The sequence below is a fragment of the Dipteris shenzhenensis genome, chromosome 16 (assembly GCF_047967505.1).
Source record: "Dipteris shenzhenensis isolate YYH24624 ecotype China chromosome 16, Dip_SZ_1.0, whole genome shotgun sequence".
Lineage (NCBI taxonomy): Eukaryota > Viridiplantae > Streptophyta > Polypodiopsida > Gleicheniales > Dipteridaceae > Dipteris > Dipteris shenzhenensis.
The window spans coordinates 7,065,649-7,090,180 of NC_141611.1; the positions used below are offsets into that span (position 1 = coordinate 7,065,649).

The following is a 24,532-nucleotide window of genomic DNA, read 5'->3' on the forward strand; positions in this document are numbered from 1 at the left end:
TCAAAATTGTAACACAAATTCACATTTTTAACTTCTTTTATTTTAGGGTGAATCTAGATACGAATATCAACAACTATCAATGTTTTAAGACCACCATGCAGTAGTCCCACTAGTTTGGATTCCAAATTTTCAATCCATTTTGGTTTTCAATAAATAAAAAAAAGTTATAGAGCATGCCCTCAAATGGGTGTGCATCACTTTAGCACAACATTGGAGGTGTGATTGGTTCAAGATGGGCCTTAATTCCAATTCATCTTTTCTTCTTTCTCTTCTTTTAGCTCTAGTTGCTATAGTTTTTTTCCTCACATACCTAGGAAGTTTTGTGTGGCACTCGCTACTTTCCCCTAGCACAATTAGCTTTAGTGTTATTAGACAGAAAAGCCTTGTTCCAAATGTTCCTAATTGATTCATAATTACCCTCAGATTGCCAAAAATCGAATCTCAATTGAGACCTTTGACCCATTCTAAAGTCCATACACAAGCCACTAGTTTAGGGTCAAAAGCATCAGTGAAGGACGAACCTTCAACTTCACCCTTAAAATGAAATCATAGAGAGATTTAGAGGCATTTAATTCATCTAATCTACCCACTCTCTTGTCTTCTCTAATTAATCTATTGGACCAAGTAAAATAAAGATCAAACACCAAGGTCTATTGACCTACATATTCTCCTTAGCTTCTTCCTATTTTTGAAGTTTAGCTCCTCTGGTCATTAAACCTTTTTCGAGCCTCTCGTCTTTTTTGGACTTGACTATATTGAAGTCTCTAAGTAGGATGAAATTGTCTCCATGAAAAGGCAAATCCCATAAAGATCCTTCCTTGAGGAGTAGAGAGAGAGAGAGAGAGAGAGAGAGAGAGAGAGAGAGATTTGATGCAAAACTTGGTATTAAAGCTCACATAAGTCGTATCGAAGGGCTATTCTTGTAGCAAGTCTTTTCCTTATGGTTTGCTCATTGGTGGAGAACAACACTACTATACGAGCTACCATAGTGCTTTGGAGTAGTTAGAGGGGGAAAGCTTGGACATCACATGGCAACCATGTGGCCATCTGTAAGATAATATTGGAAATATCTGTATTATGAGAAGAAAAAGAGAGTGATTTTAGATTCGAGTAGCCTACTTGTAATGGTGATATGTCAGCATGACATACCTTCAAAACTTTGATGGTTCTCCATCTGATAAAGAGAAAATACAATACAACTACCCTTTTGATTAAATGAATTTGATTACCAAATAATTACATTAGACAGCTCATAAGTTGTAAAGTTGGTGCTTGTCTAATGGCTACTCATCTAATTCTAGCATAGAGCAAACATTTTAATATTGATTCCATTTGATTAAATGAAATCTATTCACAAATAATAACACTACTCGGCAAATGAGTTCTAAAAGTTGGTGCCTCTTTTTAACTGTCTAATTTCTACTCAACCAAGAGGAGACATTTTAATACTGTGAGGCCTTGAGTGCGAGCTGAAATTGTCACCCCTGAGCATTTCTATGCCAAAATTGTCCTCGCCAAATTTAGAATAAGTGGTGTCTCAAACCCTTACCTCTACTTAGAGCTAGAGGCCATAGCATGTGTGCTTATATGGGATGTGTCTTTTGCCAAATGGCATGAGTAGGCACTTGACAAATTCCACAAATGATCTAAAAGCTTTGTGCAGGTAAGTTGTGGAACTTTGGCTCAATGCGATGAAGTCGTGTACTGGATCATGCGCTTCGCGTGATGTTCCCCGCTTCTGATACCAGCTGCAATTTGGTTGTCTTCTACCAAGATCGAGCATCGCCACACCTTCGATCCGCGTTCGGACGATGGGGATGCTTCTTTCTCGGCTTTTCTCAGCCCTTTTTGGAGAAAAAGAGGCTCGCATTCTTGTCCTCGGGCTCGACAACGCCGGGAAAACGACCATCCTTTGTATCCTCTTTTTCTTTATTTTGCCAGCAGTCTTTCGACAGGTGTATACTGGCAGAGGATAGATCTTGTTGGAAATTGTATGTTTCAATCGAAGTCGTGAAGAAACTGAAGTCTTATAGCGGTTGGTCGAGTGCCATTTTTTTTGTTCAGAAAACTTGTTCGAGTGTTTTGATCTTTGTACATACTTAATTTGCTGCAGACCGTCTGCAAGTTGGAGAGGTGGTGTCCACTATACCAAGTAAGTTTAGCTTTTCTAGAGGATATATCCAGCGTCTTGGTCTTGCATGCTATCCATGCTGTCCGGGTGGATCTGAACGTCCCCAACTTTCAACGTACACGGTGCCTAAAAATAAATCGAGATTTCACAAATTTTTACGACAGAAGAGGGAAAGGGGAGTAGCGTTTAGTATACAGATCTAGAATTATAACTGTACATCTGCTCGCAAATTCTAGTTCTTTCATTAACAGTGGTCATAGATCACGAATTTAATGAGGTACACTATAGATGTGTACTTTACGAACTGTGTTTGAAAGTAGAATTAGATGAAAGTTAGACTTTGATGCTTTTTACGGATTCTTTAGGAGCTACAACAGGATCTGCTTGGCAGCCCTGGTTGCATGTACTCAATGCTTCATCAGCTTTGGTACTAAGCCTCTTAGGCGCTACAATGGGCCCTGATTGGTAGCCCCGGTGTATATACACATCTGTTCTCAATGGATGATATGTCAGAAACAGAGGCTATGAAACTTCCGGATCTAGGAAACTTTCTCTGATCAAAGTCAAAATAGATGCACACAAACTGATCCTCACCCAGCGAAGTATAGCAGAGAATATATGGAAGTATACTGAGATATATCCATGCACAACTATGGTCAAAACAATGGTCAGGTCTCTAGCCAAGGCTGGGCTAACTTCTGCTAAAATAGGGGACAGATCTGATCCTGCTTCCTGTGCTCTCATATAGCATCACTGGGATTGATGGAGTGGAGGAGTGCTCTCCTTATATAGGGAGGAGGCTGGCCTACCTCCTCCATGAAGGTGTTAGGAAAAGAAGTGTCGCATGTGGAAAACCCTTGTGGATGTGTGAAGCATCATTAGTCTCATACGGCATGTTGATAAATTAATATTAGGTGGAGGATGATCTAGTAGGATAGTCATTCGACTCGTAACTTCACGTAGGTGAAGTCCACCTTATGTACTAGCTTCTGACATCCTATCATTGGATGTGACTATCATGGATAGTGGAGATCCATCACCATGTTGAAGCTGGTGCATGAAAACGGCAACAATAAACCATACTGAAGATGTTAGATCACACTGAAGATGGTAGTCACGTTCAAGAGCTCTGATATCTGATAGAGTCACACTGAAAGTGACGTGAGCTATATTGAAGATAGCATGCCTTGTGATCAGCCATTAAGTCCTCACTTGAGTTGCCACTTCCTCCCGTTCTACCTTAGAGAGTCGGTATGGGGCCTTATTGATTGGCTTACTGCCAGGTTCGAGGACTATGGCATGATCTACATCTCTTCTCAGAGGCAACTGTGATGGCAAATCAGCAAACACATCTGCAAATTCTGGAAGCAATCTCTACATATCACAATCATCAACACGGGGAGTGCCACCCTCCTTAGTTACTGACACATTTAATGCATATATGGCGTTGCCCCTCGAGCTCTCTAGCCAACTGCCTTGCTGAAATGACCTGCAATTTAGGAGCTGCAATACCCTGCAATGGAACTGATCCATCCCTGTGGACAAAGCTGAGTGTTAAGGCATTGAAATCCATGCTGATTTTGCCCAGTGATTGCAACCAATCACATGATTTTGCCCAGTGATTGCAACCAATCACAGCCCAAGACAACATCTATTGGGCCCATGTCAAGTGCCAAGAGATCACCTGCAAATGTATAGTCATCAGAGAACTTAATCCTTGCATCGTGGCAACAAGATCTATTGATCATATGCTGTCCATTGGGTACTTCTACTCTCAGCCCATGGTCTATCTAAGTGGCAATCAGTCCCACCCTCTGTAAGATCTTGCAGTTAACAAAACTGTGGGTGCTACCGCTGTCCACCAACACATGCACAATCTTGCCATTAATCATTCCTGTAATCTGATGGTATCAGCACTTTTGGCACCCATCAGGGCATGCATGGAAATAGTATAAAGTGTTGGCTGGGCATCCCAATAAATTTCTTCCTTGTTCACAGGAGCATTACCACCTGCATCTTCACGTGCATAAAAAGGCATTGCATCGTGATGCTCCACAGAAAAGAGTGGGCCTACGGCCTCTCATGCCACTAGTGGGTCATACGAATGCAAAGCATGAGTGTCATGCGCAATAGCACCTCCAGGATCAAAGGGAAAGTTGGTGCCCTTCGTGGCTCCAAGTCAGGAGCCTCATCTGCATCATGTGTATTTGCCATCTCATCCTGAGACGTATCCAAAGAACCTGGGGCATCAAACAATTCCTTGTCATCTAAGAGGTCAATGATCATGCTGAGCTTGGCAATACCACTATTGCGCATCTGACACACATTCATGTGCTCAGGAGTCCATTTCTCACCACATTTAAAACATAAGTTGGCCTTCTTTTTGCTGTCCATTATTGCTCGTGTACGCTGTTTTATCTCAGCCTGCTCATTTCCAGTAGTACGTATGATGCAGAGTTGTGGTTTGGATTGTGCGAAAGCGACAAACAAGAGCTCTCATAGTACTTCATTGAGTCGCATGATGATGTCTAAGGTTCCTATCGAGGCCGCAATGCTTATTATAGGGCATAAAAGTGCGGACGCTTTACGGCGTTATAATAGGACTTCTGATTTGCAACTCCAAGAAGCTTTCGAGGTGTTGTCTAATCCGTATAATGCTTATGGTAATGTGAGGGATTACGGTGAGGCATTGAAGGGCATTGCTCGTGACTATGCCTTGAAAGTGGATGGAATCGATGCTTCTAATGGTAGTTCTCTTTAGGTTGTTGTTTGGGAAGGTGATTCGTCTGCAAATGTGGAGGTATGTGCTTGTTTAATTGATTTTTTCAAAGTTTTGTTGTGATTTGGGGTTGTAATGTTTTGTTGTGGTGGCATCGGGATACCTGTAAGGCCTGGCATATGGCATCTTACTACCCGAGAGAGTAGGAAAGCGAGGAATGGTGCTGCTGCAGATTTCTTGTCAGTCCACTCAGCAAACTTAGGCTTCGACTCAGCGTTATACCTCGTAGCATGCGAGCTGCCCATGGCATTTCTGTGCTTTCCAGCATATTTAGGCTCGAATACTTCTGCAAGATGAGCTGCCCCCTCAATTGTTTGAGGGTTATGTGCCTTCACGTCTGCAGCGAGAGAAGAACTTAACCCATGGATGAAACACAGCAGCTTTCCCTTTTCAGATACGTCTTGCACAAATAGGGAAAGCCTCCAAAAGCGCTGCAAGTACTCTTGGACCATATCCATCTGTGACAAGGCATAAAATTCAGCCAAGTATTGATCCAATACAAGTGGAGATACAAATGTAGTGACCATCAATCCTTTGAAACCCCTCCAAGTGGTTGGTCTCTGAGGTGAATCCCTCATGTGTCGCCACCATGTGTGGGCATAGTCATGCATATGCATACTTGCAAAAATGATGTGCTCCTCCTCAGACTTGGGGTAGAAGCGGAAATAGTCTTCTAGCTTCGTGAGCCACTTCTCCAACTCATTGGGAGTGCGAGTGTCCCCTTTAAACTTATGCACGGTGAGTTTGTCTTTGATATCCTTGGCTGCATATTTCTTGTGTGTGTAACCTCCAGAAGTGCGGGCATCATCACGCTTGAGGTTTACATAATTGGAGAAGGGCATCTTAAGTTTGATGGCCTCAGGTAGGGCCTTGTATGAATGCAAAGAATCTGCCAACATGTCATCAAAAGTGGTTTGCTGCCCACCACCAGCCCCTTGCTGCGTAGAAGCTGCTGCCATTTGATGCACTGGCTGCATCTGGCTATATGTGCTCATTGGCGGAGCGATAGGTGCATGTACTCCGGACTGGGTCTCTCTACCAAATGCATCTCTCCGAAATGATGGCATACCAAAGGGCTAAGAAGAGGACTGACCTCTCTCCCAGGGGTGTGGGCTGCCATATAAACCCAAGCCAACTCCAAGCATACTTGCTGGTGCGGTGAAAGGAGCACTAGCCGGATGCACACCAACGGGTCGGCCCAAAAGAGACGGCTCAGCTTGTATAGATGCAGAAAAGCTGTGAGCCAAAAGATGGCTCAATATCCTGCAAGAAAGTGCTCTGTGGCACAGAAAATGCATCATCGAAGTCTAGATAATCCCCATGCTAGGGTACATGCAATGGTCCAGAAGACTGATGCTCATAGGCACGACGGGCATCTGCCATAAAACCCTTGTGTGGCGCAGATAAAACATCCTGATTGTGTGAATGGTCCCCATGTTGGGGTGCGGCATGCTTATCCTTATCTTGCATAGCAATGGCAGATGTGATCTGCTGACCAATCTATTGTCCCATTTGGACAAGAGCCATATCCTACATAGCCATGGCTGTGGTAAGCTGCTGGCTGAACTCCTGTATAGCATGGCTGTGGTAAGCTACTGGCTGAACTCCTGTCCTATCTGGCGAAAAGCACCTTGGAGCATAGAGGAAAGGACATTCAGAAATTGTGTCTGTGTTGCGTGCACGTCCCGGGATGCAGGAGAGAGAGGCCGAGTGGAAGGAACCTCTGCACCACCAGTGGATGCAACCACTGTGGCAGGCACTTGCTCAAATTGAGCAGTCTCATTAGTGTCATGCAATATATCACGAGGGGCACGCTTCGGTGCCATGTGACTGGCCTTGGAGAGAGGAGCTCGAATGTAGGCAAGGAGAAATGGATGGCAAAACCCTGCTGTAATGAGCACCTGAGATAGTGTGTGAAAAACACGAAAATGTCAATAAAGAGGCTCACAAGAAAGGTCGTCGAAGAAGCTTTGAAATAGGGCTTGAATGAGCCAAAATAGGGTTGTGGAGAGCCCCTAACAAAGAAAATTTTTGAGTTTTTGCCTCTCTTTTTTTTTTTTTGGGGGAGGGGGGAAACCTAAGTCACCTAGGACAATTAGTACAATTCTAGCCTAAGACCTTTAGGAATGTTAGGGCATTGTCTTAGACCAACCTAACCCAGCCTTTAACCTTAGTTAGTACTAACCTAACCTAGAGCCAAACTAACTAAACCTAATTGACTAAACCCCACCTAAGTAACCAGACCTACCAACCTAACTTGACCTAACTAACCCAACCCAAACGGTTAGCCTAACCCTCACCTAACAAAAGTCTGCTAGTTTGTAGAACTTGTAGGCTAAGGTTTGCGACGGGGCGACGTTCGGCAGTGGTGACTAGGGCGACGGAGATTGACGAAGCGGCGTCATGGCAAGGCTGCATGGGAGACGGGCAGCAAAGGGGGATTTCTACCTGGACTGCACGGAATGAGGCGTCACGGCGGGGATGGCTCACGAGCTCGGTGAACTACACGGGCATGAGGCGTCGAGTAAGGCGGCGCACGGACACGTAGAAGCTCCGTTCAATGCACGTGCTGTGCAGGGCTGAATTCATGGTGGCTCATGGGCTGCCCAGGATTCGCTCTCAGTGGTAGACAGTGATCGGCTCACAGTGGCTCAGGTGTTGAATGTGCGTGGTGCTTTGCGTTTTTTGCAAGGGCAAGAAACCCGAGCTGAGGAGCTCTCCAAACTGCGTGTTGACGTTGTGGAGCTGCCCGATTGATTCTTATTCCTGAGCACTCTTTTGTTTAGAGATGTGCTGTCACTAGTGAACGTCAACAATGGTACAAGAGAAAGGTATTAAGCCCAAGGAAAGGGCTTTGATAACAATGTAGAGAAGGGGGAAGGGGCAGATTTGGAGATGGGGAGAGAATAGCAGAAGGAAGGGAGGAGAAGAGAGGAGAAGGGGAAGGAGAGAGGAAGAGAGAGAAGTATGAGGGGATAAAGAGATAGAGAGAGGTAGGAGAGTGTGAGTGTAAGCAGCAGGTAGCAGGAAGGAGAAGGGAGAGTAGATAGGATTAGATGTCACGTCAAAAGGTACATAGTAGGGGGTGGATGGAGACTTATATAGTCCCTCCACATTTTCCACCTAAAGGGCCTCTAACTTGGCCTCTTTTTCCCCTTCATTACATGGTACAGCTTGCTATAATAGCACTCACCTACTTTCAGGTGCTACGGTAGCCAGAGTACAACCATTACTTCTGTGTGATCATGCACGTATGTTCATTATCGGCATAGCTTTAGGTGGATAACTCGGATCTCATATTTTCTCTCACAAATAACTGATATCTTCACAGCAAGGCAAGTTTATATCTTCAGGACAGCCTTAGGCATGAGAGAGAATTACAAAATTTCAAGGAGGGAAAATCTCTTCTTTGTAATCTCACATGGGTATCGTAGGATTTGTTACACTGGAAATATGTAAGTAGCGTGTTATGACACTTGTACTAGTCAAAAGTTATTAGTCAGTCTAGGATATGGGCGTTAGTGTTGATATCAGATATGCCACACTGTCATATCTATGGTAGGTTTATCGGATATCCTAGCGTGTTTCCCTCCACATCTTACCATAAAAAACTTAGTTTTAAGAGGCATTTGTTGGCTTCTATCATGTTGCATTTATGAGAGCAATAAACTTGTACTCATAAGGCTCTCCAACAAGGACGATGTTGGCAAAGTTGTGCTCCCGAGTGCCGAGGGATAAGACGATGTTGACAAAATGGTGCCATCGAATTCTGAGGGATTTTTTAAATTTGCTCTTTGTATACACTACATGTGAACCATAATGCATACTTTTTTGATGATATAATTATCACTTTTTTTGGTAATCCATATCTTTTTTGAGGAACGGTTGACATTTGTAGTACTGACTTCATATCTCATCACAAATCAAGGATTTTTCAAAGGTTGCACAAAAATTGGAGCAATTCTAAAATTCTCGTCTTTTGCTGCCGTTTGCATGTCAGCTTCTTGTATGCCACACTTTTCCTATTTAGACAGCTAGGTGCATATGCAACAATAGTTACTAAATTCAAACCTATGTATATTTGGTGTTCTTGGTCCATTGCAGCCATTGGATTCAATGTGGAGACTGTGCAGTACAACAACATAAAGTTCCAAGTGTGGGATCTAGGTATTCAATAAGAAAGATGATGCTCTCTCTATATTGAATCTTTTAGTAATTTTGTTTGTTTATTTATTTTCCTCTGCTATTGTACAAACAAATGTGTTTATGCTATGGGGTGGAGTTGTTAGTTGACTCATTCGCTTTCAAACATAGACTTCTAACATGCTACATTTTTCCTTTTGCTCTCTTGACAGGGGGCCAGACAAGCATTAGGTGAGTTTTTCCAGTTTTCATGTTATAGAAGAATGCTCTTATGCTTCACTAGCCATATCTCTTTTCCAAATAAAAAATTGGCTCTCTTTTTGAGTTGGTTCTGAATTTTTTGGAACAATACAAGCTTATCATGAGTTTTTGCAGATACATCTTGAATAATATAAAATTGGTTTACTTTTTATTATGTAGAGCCTAGAGGTAAGTTATTAACACTATTCCTTGGTCCAATGCTGAATTTTAGGTGTTAGTGTTAACGTGTATCTAATGGGTAGCGTGGTTTTTCCATGAACGCTTTTGGCCTTTCCCTTGTTTAGTGTGAGATTGCCTTTTAAAGGTTGATTGGAGTGTTATGCACATGCCGAGATAACATGACTTTGGAAGGGTCGGTGGACATTTTCCTTTGAAGAACCAACTTTTGTATTATATTTCATTGTACTTCAAGTATATGGTTAAAGGATTCAATGTCAAGGTCCTTGGTGAGGGCGGGAGAATTGGCACTGACTAGATGGTTCTAAAGGTCAGGGGCCTAGGTGCACCAAGTTGTGTAATTGCCAAGGGGCAAATGGAATTAAATGGTACTCCAAGAGAGGGGTAAATGATGCACCAAAGAATGGACCTAGGAATGTGATAGGTGGCATGTAGAACCATCTAGGGATTTGTGGGCTTTGTGTATAGCATGCTAGAAGGATACACGTGAGATATGGAATCGAGCTTGCTAACACAAAGATTGGCTGGGTGGAACAACAACGTGCCAAAGCCTGTGATTGTCAGGAGTGTGTGTTCTGTAAGTTTCATTTGGTATCAGAGCCTGGGCATTGGTGATCGTTGTGTGGTTCAAGAGGCCTTACAGACCAACGAAAGGCTTGAGTGTAGTTGGAGATGAGATGCTGGAACACTAACAGAGGCACCAGATCCAGAAGCACAGAAGTACGACCGTCTTCATCGTTCATAGCGGCTCAAGCTCAGGTCTCATCGCTCTTCTGTTTGGGCATTCACAGTTTGTAGAGCAGTCGTGATTTGCAGTTCGTCAAACAAAGCAGCAATTGGACCTGTTTATAACTCATAGAGCTACCGAGCCTTGACAAAGCATCGTGACAACAAGGAGTTAGACTGTTGACAAGCAAGCACGCTGAGCCGATATTGTGACGCACTAGGGCATTCGGTGTGTGGAAGTCTAATTGTAGATCGGCTGAGTTCAGCAAGGTTGTGAAGAGCCGAATTGTGGATCGGCTGAGTGTAGCAGTTGCGTTGACAGTGACCATGGGGCCGTGATGCAGGTGCTTTTTTGAGTAGAACGGATAATCGTTATATTTTGGGACCCGTGTCAATCAGCAAACCTGCACTGTCTGATAGAGCATGCATTGAGCAGATAGGCGAAAGCATTGGGGCAAATGCTGAAACACTGGTAGCGTAAGTGGACGTATGAAGAATCCTGTGGAAGTGGAGCTCATAAATACATCCTTGGTTCCAAAAAAAAAAATCAGCAGGAAAGAAGCGATTACCCAAGAGCAAGAAGTTTTGATTTGGGAATTCCTGTCGATCATTGACGGAATCCTGTTTTTTTTGTCCATACACTGACAGAACTTGATGGAAAACCAGTTTGGAAGCTTTTTAGGTTGGTCTTGCTGTCACGAAAAGGACTTGACGTCGAATAAAGGCGATTGGGGAACTGTACATAGAAGTTTGGACCGGGGAGGTCTCTATGTCTTTATGCATTTGAGTTTCGGAATTTTATTGTGCATTTGAAGTGTGGATTTGGTTATTCCTTGTTGCTTAAGATTGCAGGAAGTTCCCTAGTATAGGGAAAAGAGTATTAGCTTTGGTTGTGAATCCTTTGGGTTATGCTTGTATAGCTGTCGTTTTGAGCATTTGGAGTTTGTAGTTTATAGTTGGAAGTTGGGGTGCCCAATTGTAAATACAGTTTCAAGCGGTGTAAAAAAAAAAAAACCCACTTTATGGATAAAGGTAAAACAATAGCAATGGAGGTAGAATTGGGTGGGGTAGAATTGGGAGTCCGACCGACCCCGTAGGTGTCGCGCTTAGTGACCCACACACTAAGGATTGCTTTATTAGAGGATGCCTTACAACAAATTCTGGGTCAGCAATTGCAAGCAAACTTAGAAAAAACCTTGTCAGAGAAATTTGTCAGTAGCTGATTACACTGATAAATTTAGAGAATGTGTAATGAAGGTTTATGAACCTCTTCCTCAGTGGATACAAGTAAAGGATTTTATTTTTTGACTGAATGATAGAATCAAGATGGAAGTTTGGGCTAAGCATGCGAACACTCTAGATGAAGCAATTGCCATAGCCTTGAACTATGAGGATGCCAAAGGGAACAGACCAAGTGGGTTTGTGCAGGCTGGGACTCGGTATGAGTACCCGAAGAAAAGTGGGTTTAATAAGAAGTGGGTTAGCAAAGGGAGTGTCTTACGGCCTAGTAGCCAAGCCTAGCAGGCAAAGCCAGCTGGGACTCCTTCTAAACGAAGCACTAACATTGGGGTGAAAAGAAAAGTAACTCCAATGGCAGCCCGGGCTTGGTCGAAATCTTCTTTGACCCAAGAGCAAAAAGAGAAAGCGAGGAGAGAAGACTGGTGCTTTGGATGCCTTCAGCCTCATTAGTGGAAAGATTGTCCACGAAACAAGGATCGTCAGATGGTTGAGATGGTGATCTCAGAGTGCGACGTGGAGATGGAGGGAAGTACCAGAGCCGCACAGATGCAGATTCAGCTAACGTGATCTTCTCAGAGGTCAATACTTATCCTATTGTGTATTTGTTTCTAAGTTAATAAACAATGCACTTGATACTATCCTGTCTAAGCTTGCAGCAACGGGGTATATAACCTTTGCGATATGGAGTTAATTAAGATGAAAGTGCAAGTGGCCAATCACGACATCATTGTGTTGTTTGACTCGACGTCAACGCACAATGTAATTAACTCCAAGCTCGTAAAGAGGATAAAATTAAAGACTAGCCCATCTGACTATGCATATACAGTCAGGATGGCAGATGGAAGTTCAACTGAAGTATGGGACCAAAGGGTTACCCAGTTGTGGAACTTTGGATTCAAGACTATGCGGAGAAGTTGGACTTTGAAATAACCAGGCTTGCTCACACAAATATAGCCCTAGGTAAGGCTTGGTATTCTAAGAAGAATCTAGTCATTGATTAGAAAAAGCACATTTATTAGTTCAAGATGAATGATGTGCTATAATGTCTTGCGAGGTGAAAAGGATTTGTCACAAGGACCGTTAGTTTTCATAATGGAAGTTTGACAAACTCACAAAGAGTCTTTGTTTCTTTATACAGCATCGGTAGAGTCGATTGATGGTCCATCGACTAGCACTGAGGTTACCCAAGATGGGGAGATGGCCAAGTTGGCTGATCAAATCGCAGAGAAGTTCTCTAACTGTTTTAGGAATGAGTTGCCTTATGGGTTATCTCCAGAGCGAAATGTTCAGCATAATATTGAACTTATCCTGGTGGCAGAACCTATAAATAGGCCTCCCTATATATTAAGTTTTACTGAAGAAGTTGAGGTGCGATGGCAACTAGAGGAATACCTCAAGCTAGGGCAGATTCAACCAAGTTTCTCACCTTTTGCTTCGCCAGTGATTTGAAGAAAAAGAAAGACGATACTTTTTGTCTCTGTCTAGATTACAGAGCACTGAACAGTATCACTGTTAAGCACATGTATCAGATGGCTCAGATTGACGACTTGCCAGATGCATTACATGGAGCCATAATTTTCAGCAACATAGATCTTATGTGTGGCTACCATCAAATCCGGATTAGAGCGCATTTAGAAGCAGGTTTGGACATTATGAGTTTTTGGTAATGCCCTTTGGACTTATCAATGCTGCAACTACATTTGTCATGCTTATGAGTGATTTACAAAGTCCGTATATAGGGAAGTTTGTAGTATATTTTATTGACAATGTTCTTGTTTTCAGCAATAGTATTGCTAAGCATTGTGAACACTTAAGAATAGTGTTTAGTAATTTGAGGAAAGCCTCTCTGTATGTAAAAGGAAAACTGTGTGGTGTTTGGTAAGACTTGAATATTTAGGGTTCATTATTACTCCTGATGGGGTGGAATGGATCCAAAGAAAGTGGCTACAATATTGACTTGGCCTATCCCTCAGACTTTCCAGCTTTGAGGTCGCCAAGCTAGGTAGGTAGAACTCATGCAGGAGTTTAACATGACGATTCGGTACCGAAGATAAAGTTGTTGATGCGTTGTTGCGCATTATGCACGATATGAGTTTCACGGAGTAGAGAGTACTCTAATGAACAAGATTAGAGAAACTCAGAAAGTGGATGAGTTACAGAGCCTTTAGCCTAAGGCTTATGTGCTTGAACCGGGGGAAAAGGATGACCTGCATCGAGAAAAGTCCAAACCTATGCAAGATATACCATAGCGGATGGTATGCTGAAACGAAATGGAAAGGTTCAGGTAGAGGGTCATTCAACAGTGCCATGATAGCCCGTGTGCAGGACATCCAGGTGTCGAGAAGACATGATCTCGTGAAGCGAGTTTTATTTTAGCCAAAAATGAAAATTTATTCTAAATTTGTATGATTGGACTTATTCTAGTCTTACAAAGGTATATATAAAAAAAATGAAAAAACATATTCATCAATATGTGACGTTGTTTTTCGTGTCAAGTGAGTATGGCAGAGTAGGTGGAGCACTCAGTCTTTTACAACGCTTGGAAAAACCACTAGGTAGGTGGGAGAGCATTTCAATGGACTTTATAGTTGGTCTGCTGCCTACGACACAAGGTGGATATGATTCTATCCTTGTGGTGATTGATCGTCTTACCAAGATGGCTCACGTCATTCAACTAAGGAGTCTGTCAGTGCCGTGCAAGTGGTGGATTTGTTTATTAACCATACATTTCGTCTGCATGGACTACCGAGGTCCATAGTGTCAGACATGGAAGTTAAATATACCAGTGATTTTTGGACTGCAGTGTTTGAGCCACTAAGGATTGAGTTGGAAATGAGTTGTGGGGATCATCGTGAAACGGATTGTCGAACAGAAGTAGTCAACCAAACTTTAAAGGACATGCTTAGAGCATATGTGTCATTGAGGCAACATATGTGGGACAAGTGGTTGCCACTATTGGAATTTGCCTACAATGATAAAAACTGATACACTTTCGAGCGATGATGAGCAGCCGGTGAAACACACTTGATGGTGGTCTTCAATGGTATCATTAATTTTCCTCTTGAGTTTATACACCCACTTAGTCCCAATAGCCTTTTGGTCAAAGGGCAGATCCACTAAATCCATGTGTTGTTTTTGTGATTGAATCCAACTCTGCTTTCATAACAAGAGGCAGCCTCGATAGACCTTGTAATCTTTTGCTTTTGGCAACTTGTCACGGGCTTTGGCTGCCCTATTTGGATGCGTTGAATGGACGCCTTTGGTTGGGCGTTGTGTAAGAGTGGAGGATATCTCGGTTATTTGTATCGTGGTATGTCTATGGTAACCGGGATGCTACATGTTTACCTGTCATGAAGGGCTACAGAAACATCTCTTATCAGTCTGTGTGTTTCTGAACGCATAGACTTTCATTGCATATGGTACATGGTTGTGGTAAGCAAATATTGACTTCAGCTTCATGCAAATGTCTGTAAAGTGATTCTGATGTTCATATGTTAGGTTTCTTGGCTTTGTCTGTGTACTCTTCTTTTTGTTTTTGGTGGTGCATTCAGAGATGATCATCGCTTAATTATTGACTAAATTGAGATTATTTATTTTGATGAAACTTTATTGTTCAATATTTTGCAGGCCATACTGGCGCTGCTATTTTCCCAACACACAAGCTGTGATCTATGTTGTAGATTCTAGTGACACTGAAAGGTTGTCCACAGCAAAGGAGGAGTTCCATGCAATTCTTGAGGTGAGACTTCGATTTGAGAATGCACATGTTCTTTGATCCCTGGATTCTTTAATTTCTGGATTCTTTCAGAATTTTGAATGTGCTGTAGATTCTTGGAAGTAAAAATAGCCCCCCTGGCTCTCTATATGCTTTGCATTTGCAAATGGCCTTGCATGAAACGTAGTAGTCTACTTTGGTGAATCGGTATGAGGCTTCTTTGCAAGAGATCTCAATGTCTATTTAGCCTTTGCCACCTTGGAATTGGAGTGCTGGCTAGGTGGTTCTTCTGTTTGTTCCTTTTCATTGGTTTTTCACCTTGACCGGTTTTCAGAGACCTTGCATCTTTGTGTGCCAAGGTGCTATCATAGACCTTCGCAAAGTGAATCTTCTGATCGAGTGTCTCGAGTTTTGTTATGTTTGATCTCGTTTTGGTAGTCTTTTTATAGACTTCAAACGAAGAAAAGGTGAAGAGCTTGCTAGCTAAACTCTAGAAATTCAGCTGTAATTTCGTTGAACTCTTGGATAAAGGGCTTCCCACCCTTTTAGGGTTTGAAGCTTCCAAAATTTGTCAAACTCGTTTGGCTCAAGTTGGAATTCTTTTGACAAACCTCACGAAACTCGTTCTAGGTCATAGGAGCAGAGGGCTTTTATTCAAATCCTGCAACCACGAAAAGGCCTTTTCTCGGAGATTCATCCCCGGAAGGGTAGCACAGATATGGTTGGGATAGTTAGTGATGGTACAATGTACTTTCCACTTACTCAATTAGGAGTGCATATACTCTGGTGCACGCTCCTCACTTCTTTTGATGTATTTAAGGTGAAAATTTGGCACCAGTTGTGTAAACGTTTGGAAAAGGATATGTGTTTGACAAATGAACAGGCATGCTGCAATTGAAGCATAGGTCTTAAGCCTAAGCATCAGCCTGCACTGGCGAGTCGGTATAAGGCTTCTTTGCAAGATGCCCCAATGTTTGCTTAGCCTTTTCAGGCTTAGAGTCGGCTAGTTTGTTGGAAATCCCTCTTCCAAAGCTTGATTTATTATCGTGATCAGCATTTTTTTTGCTTTGTTCCACCCCCACACGCCTCCCCGCCCCTGCCCCCCTCCTTCCCCGCCCCTTTCCAATGTTAGCATTGCTGCTATTAAGCCTTGAGAAAGAGCCTTCCCATTGGCTAACTTTGTCACTCCTCTCTCCATGGAGGTACTCCTCCCTTCTCCGTCTTTGTGAGAGAATTCCTTAACAAATTGTCTCATGTCTTCCTTTCCCTGCTTGAGACTTGTTTCCATGTAGCTTCTGGAAAAACTTCATGGGGTTTTTCTTAAGCTCTTCAAAGCGCTGGCGCTGTTTCTTCTTACTATGTCTGTACTCTCTTGCGTTTGTTACTTTTCCTGGTGTGTCTGGTGTTTTCCATGATTTATTTGCGGTTTAACAGTCCTGGTCGTACCAGTTGTTATAGGGCATGCCTATGGTCCTCCCCTTGCAACATTTATGGGCTGTTTTCTGCAGCATTTCTGTCATAAATTTGTCCATTCCCAGGCAGGTTTGAGGCATCAGGTGCTTTTTATAATCTATTTTCAGACGGGGGAGTGCTGCGTGCTTTTGTTTTTCTGTAGCAAACCTTGCCCCTTCGATCCCGTGGGAGGTTGACCTTGTGGTCAGATTCCGAAGTGTCTCTATCGATCTGAGAGCCCCTCCTTTCCTCAGTATCCTTGTCCATTTCCTCCATCCACAGTGGGTCTTTTCCTTTTACTGTTATGATGGCATGCCTTGACCTTGTTCGTGCATAAAATCCCCTGCCAGTATGATTGCATGATCTTCAGAGTACATAGCAAATTGTGTGAATTTTGAAGGGTCCCCTCGTGGTATGCTGCTATTGTGCTTGCAGATGGAGGATTGGGAGGAGCAAAATAACATGCTGCCAAGGGGACATTTCTTTCATTTTTGGCTATCTCTAGCGACATATATTGTTTGTGTGGATCTTCTTTTATGACCCTATTGTGTTCGCCCAGGTTTGCTAATGTAGCATGCTATCCCACTGAAGCCCCGTCCTATATTGATTTTCTTGAAAATCCTTGTACCTCTGGGATCTCATGTCCTTTGAGCTCCTTGCTTCCAATATTAAGAGTATGTCAGTTTCAGATATCTCATTCAATGTGAGGGTCTTGTCTAGAGACCATTCCCTATTTTGATCCTGAGGGTCTTGAGTCCCTTTTTCCCCACCTCCTTTGCTCTTTTCTGTAATTTAACTCTGCCATTTCTGATGTATGCAAATTTGCCCTCTTTACTTGAAATTTTGACATTCTTTTGGGTTACTAGGTGAAATGTAATTGCACAATTGGATAAAAGCATCATTTCGTAGACAAGATGGTAGGATGTGTATATACTGATGCAAGATAGATGAGAAGAGAGCCTACCATTTTGAAAGATGAATGATTTGATCCTTTCTTTTAGGACAGATTAGAATTAACCAAGCATACTTAAGATGTCATTATGGGAAGAAACAGAAACGGCAATCCTCAAAGACAAAATGCTCAATTGAGAATAGTATCTCTTGGAACCACATGTAGTGGTAGATCAACAAGACTGTTACAACAAGGATTAAATGCTTTATTGCCATTTGCAACCACACCAAAAATTGTCAAGGAGATGTTGTATAGGGGATTTGGAGATCAAAGGAGCTTGCGAATATACAGAGGAGGCGCTGGAGACAACTTGGGCTAAATGATATCATGATAGACTTGAGGATTTAGCTATAGGAGAAGGAAACATTGTAGCATATGATACATACAAAAGGTGATCGTGGATACAAACTAGGGTATGGTGTAATCCATTGAACATCCCTTGGCTACCTGTGCTAACATGACATCCAGGCCACATTTTTCTGATCATGTGCTCCTGGGCATCAATGCTAAATATGTCATTCTGGTCCTGAGGGTTGCTTACTAAGTTGTAGTTTTGTTTCATGTTTATTGTAAACACATCATACCTCAAATATAAACTGTAGACAAATCAACTAATTTGAAGATTGCCTTCCGTATTTTCTTCTGCCAAAGTTGTCGGTTGAAAAGAACATTGACATTGCAACTGCAAACCTTCTCTGCTTACGATTTATGTGGAATTATGTTACATCAGATGTGTGGATGATTTATAGCTTCAGGTTTTGATGTAGGATCAACGTTAGAAAAGCAATGTGGTATAGGCTTTCCTAAAAAGCTCAAAACTGGATGATTTCAGTCGTCTTGAAGCTCACATGGGTATATCTGTAGCTACTATTACCTATCTGCTGCTACTGTTAATATATTATTTATTTTGCTAACATTTCAAATAAAATGATGGGTTTGAGTATTGATGTATAATGTGAAGTGTAGTGATGAGTAATAATTTTCTCTGAAGTGAATTTTAATTTGAACTTGAATTTGTGTTGTTGTAGGAGGAGGAGTTGAAGGGTGCTGTAGTGCTTGTATATGCCAATAAACAGGTAAATATGGTTTGCTAAGTATCAAATCATGTGAAGTCTTCTTATGATAGCACATTTTCTATTTTCTTCTGATAGAGAAGGTTGACATTGCCACATTTATTGTCCCCGCAAGGGACTACGGATCATGCTAGCTTTTTTGTTAATCAAGGCCGATAGCGGTTTTTCACGAGTATTGGGTCAAGCTGACCCTGTTGAAAGTGGTTTAGAGTACCTTATTTATACTTAAGATTCATTTAGTATTTCATGTTGCGCATGAGAGGTTAAGTTTTTAAAATGTATGATAGTGGGTGGTCCTCCTACATTTATTGGCCCTTCCCCCTCTTTCATCTCTCTCCTCCTCCCTTTTCATTCATCTTCCTCTTCCCCTATCTATTTTACTTTCGTTTGCTTTTTTGTCTCCCAATTTACTCATGTGGTCTTTCCCTTTTACATGTTATTGGAAGATTTTATTTTATTGTCTTATTTAATCACCTTACATTTTTTAAATATGGGACTCAGTGGTTGTGCCACCTTGTTTTAATACTTGATGTAATAGCCAGGCCATTGCAAGGCTTCGAGAGGTAGGCTGTAGAAGTGTTAAATTAAGACTCTGAGAAAACTCTCTAGAAAGAAAGAATGTGCGAGGAGTTACTGATGTTGCCTTAGGTTCATGCACATGATATGGAAAACCCTTGACAAATGGGAATTCACCCTAATAGGCATGTCCAGCTCGCTAGAAAGGAAAGCTATCGATGTGCCTCATGTTCTTGTACAGGGTATTGAAAACCCTTGACAAGTGGAAACCCACTGTAATGTGCAGTGAATATGAATCAGGTAGTTTTGGTAAACGTACTGTATGGAATTTTCCATATGGTATAGTACGGTGCTTGTACTGCACATCATACAGCAAACTCTGTGCCTGCTTGCTCATCCCGTCTACTGCAGGCTCCTTTCTGCCTTGGCCCTAATCTCCTGTCCTGTCCTCTCCTCTCCTCTCCCAAGGCTCTCCACTCCCACAGTCCACTCCCTTGCTTCAGCTCTCCGCTCTCACTCCCCATCCTTCACTCTCCATCTTCAGCCCCCTTCCTTCACCTCTTCCTTCAGTCCCCTATTCCTTCAGCCTTGCATTCCTATTTTTCAGGAATCAGCCCGCTGCCTCCTATTTCGGAATCCACCACGCAGGCCCCTCTTCCCCCCTCTTCCACAGTGCACTGGACTCCACTTAGCCCTCAACACCCAGCTTCAACCTGTTGCATGTGTCGCTTGCAGCCTTGCTCTCTTTCGGTCCTCGTATGGCCTCTCGCGAGTCTAAGTTCAAACTTCACAATAGGTAAAGACATGGGATTCACGAGGCAACTATTTACATAGTTTAATTCTACATGATAATAGGCATATCATGTGTTTTTTATGGTGTCCTTTTTTTATCGTGTACTTTTGTTTATGTGGATGCTAGTTTACAGGATGCTGAAGCTCCTTCATCCCGTGTTTGTAAAGCACACCATTATTTTGCTAACAAATACTAAGCTTTCAGTGCAAAAATATGGAAGTACAAGAGTGTTATGAAGACAAGTACAATCACACACGTCTTGTGCCATGTGTCTAAACGAGATGGAAAGGGATTGCAATATGAGGATGCAAATGAGATCTTACGTGAGTATGTAGGTTATGATTTTCCTTTGCTTAATGGTACTCTTCATGCTCATGATCATGACAATGTCAAGGAGATAGAGACTATTGGCACTGATACTCTAGAGGGTAGTACCGTTGCTTCTTCCCACCCACTGATATGGAAAAGAGGCCAAGACAGTGCATAGCAGAGTTTGAGATTGGTAAAACAATTGTGAATTGTGATCTCTCTTGTGCACATGACTATGGGAAAAAATGATCAAGGCTGTTGTGAAGGCTGGATTAGCACAGGATTGAACTGGAAAGATGCACACCATGCTTGATGAACAGATGCTAATAATTAATCTTTCACTTCAGCCTATTAGGGAGGCATGGAGAAAGTATGGATGCAGCATACTTTCTGATGGATGGAGTGTTACGAACAGGAGATATTGCGGCCTATCAAGACTCAATTTTCATCTTATTCTGGTCTCCTCGTCCACGGCGTACGTGCACACTTCTTGTGGGCTGTTGATGCTATGATTGGAGAGCAGGCAACAAGATGACATGGGAGTTCATCTATATGCATATTCGTGCAATCATCATAGAGGCGGGTCCAGAGAATGTGGTGCATGTCATTTTAGATAATGCTTTCAATTGCAAGAGGATGAGAGAGATGGTAGAGGAGTTTTCTTCCATAGTGTCAACCCGTTGAACTTCACGTTGCCTACACCTATTCAATGAGGACAAAGGCAAGCTTGGTTGGGACCATGAGAGAGGCTAATAACATTTTGATGTTCTCTAGGAAAATGCCCAAGGCATTGTCTAGCTCATGTGACCTCACGCAGTGAGTCTATTGCAATCACATAAGCCAAAGGTAGATGCCCGGCTAGGGGATGTGGCAAGGGGTCTGCTCCAGTTCAGGCTATCCAGCGCACATATAGACATCAAGGCAGCTTCTTGATAGAGATTGCAGTAGAAATTGAGGAGACACTTCTACCCCAAGAGGATGCAATCTCAGAGGATGAGGATGAGCGGGTTGGGAAGGAGGTAGAGAACCATAAGCTTGAGTATGACGGTGATAGTAATATCGTCTCTGATGGAGATTTTGCCTCCAGATCCTTATTCGAGTTTTTAGACCTTTAACACGATCATTCATACAATTGATATGTGAGATGTCAGATCATACATGAAACATGTTGGTTTAAACTTTAAAGTTTACATTGTGCGTTTATGTCGTGTGGACTACAATGATAGATTTGTGGTCTTAAATTGCATACTCTAGGTGTGAAATTGTAACACCTCCTTTACTCTCTCTCTCTCTCTCTCTCTTCTCCCCCCCCCTCTTTTTTTGGGAAAAAATAATAATTTACAAAGCTGACGTACCTTACCGGAACTCATGCCATGTACAGTACTTAACGTATGGTACCACCTTGAAAATGAAGGCATGTATGGCCTTCATGGAAGGATATTTTAACACTAGGGAGGAATGTGTGAGAGCATATGTTTATACTAGGGTCTACACCCACCGGTGGCGCTGATGATGTCAGTGGGATGTCATAGTAGCTAGTCCCTGCTTGATGGAGTTTACAGTTTTCAACCTCATGAGTGACTGTCATGAGATTGAACTGCAGCATGTTCTTAGAGGATGAGTTTGGGCATGTTCCTGGATTTGTCTATGTGTACATATTGCCACGATTTTTATTATCAAGCTGCTTGTTACATATGGGGATGGGACATCATGTATGTGGTGGTCGACAAAAAAGCCCACATCATCCTTACGAAGACATGATATTCAGCATGTCAGAGGTCGCCTGGCAGTTCATTGATCATGTGTTAGCACACCATGGGTTTCCTCAAGAAATTGTTAGGGACCAGAATGCAAACCTTATGGTTCATTTTTTGCAGGAATGATTTACAGCATTGTGCACAGTACTCAGCCCTAGTACGACATACCATCCTCAGTTTGATGGTCAGTTTGAGAGGGTGAAAAAGTGGGTGGAGTATTTTCTTGAGGAACTTTTGGCATGACACTCAAGGGTCTTGGAATAATTGAACTTGCTGAATCTTGTTACACTAGCACCATGCATCTGGGAGAGCCTGTTTGAGGCAATCTCTGGATCAATGTTGGGATGCCTTTCAAACATGCTGTGAAAATCAGCAAACAAGATATGATCTGGAAAGGATGGATCTCTTTTGCAGTTAGCTGGAAAGAACATGCAGGATGCTCACGTGAAGCAAAAGTACGCAAATGAGCATAGGAGTTTTGAAGAAAGGATAACGTGCACTTACGACTCCAAAGAACAGCTGTGCCTTCTTGAAGGGTAACACCATCACCAACTGGCCATGGGTATTATGGCTGCTATAGGGTAACACCAACACCAAACTGGCCATGGGTATTATGGCTGCTATAGGAGGAGCATTTTGAGAGTCGGGGATGTAGCATATCTACTAGAGCCAGCACCCCATGACATACTTCATGTCGCACTATTGAAACTGCATGTTGCACTAAGAATGAGAAGGCCACATGTGACATTTTCTATAATTCAGCGTAGATCATGGGTTTCAGAGGTTGGGTGTCTGGTAACAAAGTCTTGTGTTACATAGAGCATCTCTCTGAAGATGAGAAATTCATGGATGCATGAGAGAATTGTGCAGGAGCAACCGCCCCCCCCCCCTTTTTCCCCTTTCTTGGCATATTTAGTAGCTCTTTATGGAACTCGTGATTTTAGGGCAACATTCGTTGGGAAGGGATGGTTGTGATGAAGAAGCTAAGTTATTGGGGTAACCAGTAGGGGACATTTAGCTAGACAAGACAAAGGAGGAGGATTTGGGGGAGGCTTATAAAACTCACCCCCAGTCAATTGTACTCATGTATCGATTTGACACCGTATCCCTTTAATTTACTTTGAGCTCTTGCTCCCCCTTTGAGCCTCTCTCTTTCAGTGGCAGATGAAGAGAAGAAATCCAAGGGGGACGGTTGGTGTATCATAGTGAACCAAAGGAGCCATCTGCAATGGAGGAATTAGTGCTTTAAGTAGAGAGGTATTTGGAAACAGAAACAAAGAATATAGCTGTTAGCTGGACCCAGATACTTCTTTCTATATACTCATTTGGCATGCACAACTATGCCATTAGGTAACAAGTGGAAGCTGATGCTACAAGTAGAGCCTTACAGCTAGCGGCTGCTGGAGTATGACCTGCTCTGAACTTCTAATTATGCTCTATGTTATTCCTGGACCAGAGCTGCACACATTCCTGCCAATCATGAGAATGTTTTTGTGGAGCAGATGGACACTATGTTTGTTAAATTAATAGCACTCGTGCAACTAATCTGTAAATCAAGTTGTCTAGATTCCACCACCACCAAATGTTCTCATCTCTTGGTTGTCAATACTAATGCCTTTTTCTGTTCCAACCGAACAGAGATGAAAATGGTAGCTGTATCTAGGTCCTATAAGTCCCCAGGGCATGTGTTCTGGTAGACACCTTGTGGTTTTTGACAATGCTAAGATCACTTGCCATTCTTTAAACGATTTAAAGTGCTATATGCGTGCAAGACCAAAGCATAAAATATGTGGTCTCTAGCTTCTTGTTTCATAGTACATTCTTTTGTATTCAGGATCTTCCAGGAGCTTTAGATGATGCTGCTGTTACAGAAGGTCTCAACTTGCACAAGTTAAAAAATCGGCAATGGGCTATTTTCAAGACCTCAGCCATCAAAGGAGAAGGTCTTTATGAAGGCTTAGATTGGTAAGACTGTTAATATTTTTATGTATTCCCTGGTGTCTTGTTTCTGTGTCTCTGAAGCGATTGGAAGGATAAAGGTTTCACTTTTATTGTTTTTAATTCTCATTTACTATCTATTTCATTGGGCTGCAGGCTGAGCAATACTTTAACAGGTCAAGGAAGATAATGGTGTAAATAATAGTCCATGATTCGGGTGATTCATGTTAGAGCTAAACACCTTCGGCATTTCTGGGTCCCAGATCTTCATCTTACCTCATGTGGTTTTTACTTGATCAAGGTTTAAGTTGCGTCTTCTTATATTGACTCCCCAATATCTCACGAACTCTGCAAGGCTACCCAATTTGTGAAGTTTAAACAATCAAGCAGATAGATTTTTGTTGCAGCGTGCAATTTAGTTTTCTGATCAATGTTTCTTGTATGTGGGACCTTGGTCAAAGTCATTGAATTGTTGCATTTGGCCACCTGACCTTCATGGTTTGTAAATTTACTAGTATATCACAGTTTCTGTGGCGTAACAAAGTTGGGGGCTCATATGCTCATTTCAACA

At 42.4% G+C, this 24,532-nt stretch overlaps 1 protein-coding gene across 1 annotated transcript; it reads left to right on the forward strand.

Annotated features, from left to right (window-relative positions):
- The first annotated feature begins 1,509 nt into the window (after nucleotides 1–1,509).
- On the forward strand, nucleotides 1,510–24,532 carry ARF3 (ADP-ribosylation factor 3). Its single transcript, XM_087386888.1, has 9 exons — nucleotides 1,510–1,663; nucleotides 1,775–1,914; nucleotides 2,114–2,152; nucleotides 9,015–9,077; nucleotides 9,266–9,284; nucleotides 15,084–15,195; nucleotides 18,604–18,651; nucleotides 23,858–23,988; nucleotides 24,118–24,532. The coding sequence occupies exons 1-9, from the start codon at nucleotides 1,593–1,595 to the stop codon at nucleotides 24,149–24,151; spliced, it is 657 nt and encodes a 218-aa protein (XP_087243014.1). The 5' UTR covers nucleotides 1,510–1,592; the 3' UTR covers nucleotides 24,152–24,532.

Excerpts from the sequence above, each read along its gene's own strand:
- ARF3 (XM_087386888.1), top strand. The coding sequence starts at position 1,593 with ATGTGTCTTTTGCCAAATGGCATGAGTAGGCACTTGACAAATTCCACA. Across the intron at positions 2,153-9,014 it reads GGTGGTGTCCACTATACCAA|CCATTGGATTCAATGTGGAG; the intron begins GTAAGTTTAGCT and ends GGTCCATTGCAG. Across the intron at positions 15,196-18,603 it reads AGTTCCATGCAATTCTTGAG|GAGGAGGAGTTGAAGGGTGC; the intron begins GTGAGACTTCGA and ends GTGTTGTTGTAG.